The sequence below is a fragment of the Podarcis tiliguerta genome, assembly GCF_965153285.1.
Source record: "Podarcis tiliguerta genome assembly, chromosome: 16".
Taxonomy (NCBI): Eukaryota; Metazoa; Chordata; class Lepidosauria; order Squamata; family Lacertidae; genus Podarcis; species Podarcis tiliguerta.
The window spans coordinates 41,282,887-41,289,548 of NC_139549.1; the positions used below are offsets into that span (position 1 = coordinate 41,282,887).

The window sequence follows — 6,662 nt, forward strand, 5'->3', positions numbered from 1 at the left end:
AGTCCATGTTATGTAATGAGGCACAGTACATGGTGCCTTTCCATTAGAACTTGCATTGACCTGCAGCTTCATTTCGGCTGACACAGAAATACAGATTACTACAAGTACTAAGTCACAACATCATAGGCTAAGAACTGTGCACCTGAAAGACTCAAAATCCAAGGGTGCCACTAGAAGTTGTAGGGGGAGAGCCAGATAGTTACCAAAACATTGAAAGTGCAATGTGGTAATGTGTCCCTCAAGACAGGTTTTTTTTTTGGGGGGGGGGTCCCATTTAGGCCGCTGTTAGTGCTTGAGATGCAAGACAGCTGCTCCACCTTACACAGCAACTGCAGGTGCTTTTATTGCTTTAGCGACACAATGTCACTTGCTGATTTGCAACACAGCTTGTTCAGGGAGATGGTTTGATCACTTCAGTAGGTTGTGAGTGCTCGGTGGTGTATATTTTTCAGGGCCTTCTTCAGTGGTCAAAACAGCAAGACCATCCCACAGCATACTACAAACGTTAAAAAAGTTTATTGACATACAAATTGGTCCAACAGACAGACCACAATCCAATGTTGCTTATTTCAAACGGACGGACCAGCAAACACACTCTGAGAACTCCCCCTCTGAGCTATACTTGTGTGGCACTGTCTTCCTGTGAGGAAGCCGAGACAGGTCTCAATGACAAAAATGAATTGGAAAATAAATTAAAGTGATCTGGATCTATTTACTTCTGGAATCAGAAGAATTCCCCTTCTCTCACCAGTATTTGTGGGATAAGCAGCCTCATAACCAACATGCTGTCCTGCTAGGCTTAGCCCACCTTGAGAGACTAGATAATCAAGTCTTTGTCCGCTCAGCATGTGTTCCAGCTTAGCCGCATGGCTCTAACAAGCCTCCCTTGAGTTCCTATACCAATGATTTAGGAACTTTCACCACTTTGTAAGTAAGCCAAGTTTTACAGCCTGTGCAACTTTCTGAGTGCTGTTGCTGTACGGAAAAGCACATGAATCTGACCTTTGGACAGTTTTAGACAATTTTAAGCTTACCAAATGTGTTGTCCTTTAGAACACACAAGGGCATATTCTAAAGGTCTGTATTCCCACACTTTGCTTGTGTCCTCACCATGGAGTACTTGCCCCAAACCTGGATCCTGGCATTCAGGAATTCTTTCTTTATATACCTATTTTATCCTTCCACCAATAGAAGTAGTCTTCATTAAACAGCATTCAGCCAGCATGAATGGTAACTGCAACATCTGAAAAAGAACCACCACTCACTCCTTCTGACTTCCAAGCCAGACATTTGCCTTCACTGTCTTCTCACATCAGCTGTGGAGGCCCTTCCACATGCTACCAGAGTGGGGACCAGCAGGTTCTAGCCGCTTTGTGTCCTTCCCTCCATCCTCTGAAACTTGGGCAGTTTAAAAGCCACTTCTGCTTGCATGTAGAGGACTACCAAAAAGGAAAACAATGGGATAAATGCTTTTCTCATACTTCTTTGGCCCACCAGTTGTTGCCAGGCTACATCTCCAATCTCTTGACCACTAGCCCTGCTGGCTGCAGGTGACAGTTTAGTCTTAACAAGATTGGGGGGTGGATGCACAGGGTTTCTACTCTGAATTAAGATGTAAATGTTTAGGTACAATTGTTCTAACGTTTTGAAGAAGACAAGGAGTGTGGGCAGGGAGGATTAATAAAAATAAAAAAACACACCAACAAAAAGGACATATACATAAACTCAAGTGACCATCCAGGAAATGAAGCAAGAGCAGGGGAAAATGAGTGTGGTTTTATAGTCTTTCAGGTGAGGATGTTTTGCTGATGTTGCCCTTCCTGGTGATTCTAGATTTAGGAAAGGACCATTTTGTAGCTTCCTGGCAGCCAGGAAATGGCTTTTCTGAATAAAGACACGAGGTATCATTCCAGAGGAAAGCAACTTTGTGTTCTATGGCATTCAGACAGTTGTCACTGGAGGACTGGCAGCACCAGCCATGGCTCAGATTCAGGCACAAGGTGAAATGAACGTTAAAGCTGCTGTTTTGGGCAGGCTGATACTTGTATGACATTGGTTTTGGGAATGGTTGGCCCAAAGCCATCAACTGTGTCCCAACTCCCTCAACCCAATGGAGCAATCTTTGGGAGGAAGGGGAGAGTAAGCAGGAGTCAGCCAACAGAAATGGCTCTTGACTCAAAGCTAAGGCCTGCAGCCAGCTCTGTGGCTTGGCCTCTATCCCGCCCCACCTCTTGACAATTTCTAGGCCACACTTGAGCCAGCAAGGATGCCTACAAGGTGCCCTTTCCTCACAGCAACGCTTAAGCCACACGGCTCAAGGAGCAGCAGTGAAAGCGAACACAGGCAACCAAACACTCAAGATTGAGACTCTCCTTTTGAAGCAGGTGAAAATCCTCCACTGAAGTTCCAAACAGAACAACACTTGTAGCTCAGTGGGCATTGAGGGTGGTCTGAGCCAGAACTACTACACTGTCAGCTCCTGACTTTTACTCCATGAAAAGGGAAGAAAAGTCACACCCAAAAGGAAAAATACGAACCCTACCCATCACGTTTCTTTACAAGGACTCTGAAAGCGTCTTCTGCTCCATGTTCCAGACATGTTACTATTCCACCCTAGACTCTTTATGGTCCTCACAGTCCCCTCCCCCGAAAAGTCCACTCTCAGCATGTCTGGAGAACTCTGCCTCAGCCCCTTCTTCTTTGCCTACAACTCCATCTCTTCGTCTGCACCTGCAGGGCGCCCCAGGGGGCCATAGAGGGCTGAAGGCATCTCCTCTTGCTGAGGCTGCTCAGGAAACTCTGCCGTCTGTGGGCAAAAGGCAGCTTCCTGGGCTGCTGGCTTCGTGGGGCATCTTCCTGTGATCAGTGGCTTGAAGTTTTTCACAGAAACAGGCGTCCTTTCAGTGAGGAACTCTGGGAGAGGCTTCCAAAGCACCAGCTCCATGGAGGGGCGGCTCCTGCGTGGATGAGAGCACAGGAATCACAACAGAGAATCCTGTTGCATCAACCCCTAGCCAAAGCCCTGCAATGCTACTGCTGCTCTGGAGTTCATCCCCACAGTTGCCTATTTTTAGTCCCTTCAACAACCTCCTCCTCAAGCCAAGCAGGAAGATCCTGTCACAGCCTGCCTTGCTATGGCCCTGGGCAGGGTGTGTGTGAAACTGGCAAATGCACTGTTGGTTCAGTGGACTGTGCGGCCCCCTCCCAAGCACCACCATGAGCCAGGCTTTGCTCTGGCAGCTCCTTACATGGACTCGATCATTTGCCTTGTCAGGTCTCCTTCGTAATCCCTCTTCAGTCCTGTTTTCAGGGTGTCAGAAAGAACCAAGGTGGGAAGGGTGCAGACACCTCCTGCTGGAAGGGCGCTCTCATCTTCTTCATCCTCGTCAATTATTCTAGCAACAGAAAGGGAGGGATATGAATTTTTTTCTTTCAAATATAAAGCTGTATAGAAATGAAATGAAAAAAATAATAATGATGTCACCACAAAAAAAGAAAAAGCAGCTAGACATTCCGTTGCGGCAACTGCAAGTTTAAGGTGCTGCTTGGCAATTAGCTTATACTCCAAAGTTTCCAACACGGCTGTGAAGGCAACATTGGAAGTGTTTGGGCAATTTCTGATGGAATCATTGATGGGGTGGGGGGAGGAGAAGATGAGGTCTATCAATCTCACCTATTCACCTCTGCACCTACTCACTTTCAGCCAAAGTAGAGAAAATACCAGTGCGAAAACAAAAAAAACAAGCAAACACCAGGCCAGCAGCAGCAAATCCAGTCCAGGGGGTTGCAAAAGGAGGCACCTTCCCCCCTCCTGAGCTGAACTGTCTCGGCCCCTACCTGTCCTCGATCTCCTGCAGCTTCCTGCGGGCCGCCTCGCACTGCAGCTCCCCCGCCGACTGCTCCATCTCTTCGCAGGGAACGTCCAGCGGACCAGGCAGGTGACTCTGGCCCTGCGGAGAGAGTCCCGGGCCGCACGGCTGGCCCGCGACAAGGAGCCACTCTCCCAAGGCAGGCACCGCCTCCGCCAGCCTCTTCTTGGCCTCCGGGCAGCTGGCGAAGGAATGGCGCAGCTTAGACGGGGCTCCGCGGCGGCCGAAGCTCCCGGGGGCCGCTCCCCGCCGCGCCCCCTCCCCACTTCCCCGCCGGCGCTTACCCGTCGGGCTCCCCGTCCAGGCGGCGCTTCTGGCTGCTGCGGCGGCGGCGCAGGGCGGGCGGCCTGCGGGAGAGAGAAGGCTGCGCTCAGCGGGAGCCGCCAGGGCGCCCAGGCCCGGACCCCCCCGCCCGCCTGCCCGCCCGCCCGCCTACCGTGCGCGGATCCTGGGCGGCGGCGGGGGCGCGCAGAGGCCGGCCCGGCGGGCCCCCAGCCCCTCCATGGCGCTCCCCGCGAGCGGGGCCGGCGGGGGCGCGGCTCCTCCCCCCGGAAAGGCCCCCTGCAGGGCCGCCATGGCGCGCCGGGGAGCGCAGGCGCGGGTTCACGCGGGCGGGCGGGCTCGCGCGGGGCCTGCTCGTCCTCGGAGGGGCCGCTGCTTCCGCTCTTCCGCTCCCGGGGGACGCCGGGAATGGCAGGCGGCGGCGCCCTGGGCATGCCGGGAGCGGTAGTTCCGTCGGGGAGGCGGGGAAGCCCCTTCCGCCCGGCCTCCTCCTTGCGGGGCTCCCCTCCCGCCCTCGGCTCCTGGAAGTGGGGCAGCCGGAAACGTCAGTAAGAAGCACACGACCCATTCCCCCCCCCCCTTTCCCTGTTTAAGCGCCGTCGGGAGACGAAGGGATCGCGAGGCGTCTCTTATTTTGACGGCTGCTTGCGAGGCAGCGCCCCCTAACGAGGACCCCCGGTACTGCAGGTGTAAACCAGGCATCCTCGCCGGGGACCCCGCGGAGTCGGGGCAAGGGGGGAACTGACTCGCAACATTGTATCCAGCCTTGTTACTTTGTACCCAGTAGAGCCGCGGTCTCGTTTTCTACAGTAAAAAAATTCAATATAAAATCACATCTGTGATGGATTTTCATCATTCCAATGGTGTTTTGCTCAGGGAAAGGATGGCGACCAGAAGAGGGAGGTCAGGCCTGGGGGAGCCATCACGTACTCCCTGCAAAGCCTGCCCATACCCAATAGGTGCTGGGTCTCACCTTCCAGACTCAGACAAAGGGGGATATTGGACTTGGCCTGGATGTCAGAGATTGCGGGCATCACCTTTTGCCTTAACCAGTGCCAGGAATGCTAAATAGCCCTGGCTGACAAGGCATCAGTTTTCAGCCAAGATGCCACTCCTAGTTTATGACATGCTTGTGACATATGTGTGACGATTTCAATGTGGTGTTATGGGTAATTCGGGAAAACCTTTAAAAGAAAGTGACACCCTTTGTTTGGGGCTTCTCTCTGCATCTTTTATGTTGTAGTTTGGAGTCATTGTTGCAACAATAAAGATCAGGCCTATTGGCTGCTGTTTTGCTTCTATATCCTGGCTATGTTCTTTGCTTGACTCTTCAACCTGAGCCTGCAAAACTCTTTGCAGCAGTGGCCAGCATGGGACAGTGGCCACACCCTGCGAAATGGCTTTGACTGGCCCCATACCTGCGAGGCCGAGACGGGGGTGTTGTCATCTGCACAGCCCATGACACCCCCCCCGCCTCCCCACTCTGCCCAGGCTTGCCCAGAGAGGTCACTTTGGTGCTGCTAACACAGCAAAAAACAATGCAGAATGGCAACAGTTACAAGTGACCGGTCTCTGCAGCCGCAGCAGGCACTGTGATTCCCCTGCGGTTTGACTTCACCCCTGGAGGCACATTCCATTGTCTCTCCAGACAGATGGATTGCAACCAAACCTGCTGTCCACCTGACTTCCACTCTGCTGCTGCAGCCAACTTTACAGCCCCCTCGCCCCTCTTCCCCCCCCCCCAAAAAAAAGAAAGAAAGAAAAGAACTACCGGTACTAGGCTAACAACATCCAGCTATTCTTCAGGGTTGTCTTTACTTTTTCCCACCTCCCTTCAGCAAAATGGGGCTAACAACAGGAGGCTGTTTTGCAGGGCTGGCATAGCTCACATTCTCTCTGCTCTTAAAGCACATTCTTGCAAACCTGCTCCATGCAATAGGGGTATAATCACAGACTTCATCTACATTGGTACTAACAGAGGAATTTTAAAAATGCTTACAAACTCAGGAGAAAATCACCTCCCGTTTTGGCATGAAAGCCTAAATGAGAAGGATCATGACACACCACTCTCCAGTTGCAGCTGCACTTAAATCCCAGGTACCATGAAGTGGTGGCAGCAGCAGCCCTTCACCAGGGGAAGCCAGTGGGAAAGGCTTAAAGTCAAGCCAAAAATCTCTGGTCACCTCCAGGGTTGTATTTTATGGGAAAGGTTTGAGGGCACACTGGAAATTTAGGTTTGTGCAATTAAAGTGGATTAAAGTGCCCCATTGTCCTGGTGCAACAAATTCACTTCAATCAATTAGTCTCCTATATTGGCATAGAATACGTGCATCATTTACATGGATGAGAACACAACACTGTTAACAGAACATAGTAGAAGATACTTTAGGATAAAACTGTCCAGACACCGTGAGGTATGAAAATGGCTCTTAGGACCTAGAGTGACATAATTTCATGGTTTCATTCAAAAATCTTGCCACATTCTCCACAACGTCATTCCTACAATTTGTC

At 51.5% G+C, this 6,662-nt stretch overlaps 1 protein-coding gene across 1 annotated transcript; it reads right to left on the reverse strand.

Annotated features, from left to right (window-relative positions):
• Positions 1–494: 494 nt before the first annotated feature.
• CCDC117 (coiled-coil domain containing 117) lies at positions 495–4,380 on the reverse strand. The gene is made up of 5 exons (XM_083419090.1): positions 4,306–4,380; positions 4,154–4,216; positions 3,838–4,050; positions 3,249–3,395; positions 495–2,957 (listed from the first exon to the last, which is right to left on the reverse strand). The coding sequence occupies exons 1-5, from the start codon at positions 4,371–4,373 to the stop codon at positions 2,705–2,707; spliced, it is 744 nt and encodes a 247-aa protein (XP_083275216.1). The 5' UTR covers positions 4,374–4,380; the 3' UTR covers positions 495–2,704.
• Positions 4,381–6,662: the final 2,282 nt, after the last annotated feature.

What these genes read in the sequence shown, in the direction of transcription:
- CCDC117 (XM_083419090.1), bottom strand. Translation starts at nt 4,373, where the DNA reads ATGGAGGGGCTGGGGGCCCGCCGGGCCGGCCTCTGCGCGCCCCCGCCG. An exon ending in CCGCCCAGGATCCGCGCACG is followed by an intron (nt 4,217 to 4,305) that starts GTAGGCGGGCGG and finishes TCTCTCCCGCAG; the next exon opens with GCCGCCCGCCCTGCGCCGCC. An exon ending in AGGCAAATGATCGAGTCCAT is followed by an intron (nt 2,958 to 3,248) that starts GTAAGGAGCTGC and finishes TCATCCACGCAG; the next exon opens with GAGCCGCCCCTCCATGGAGC.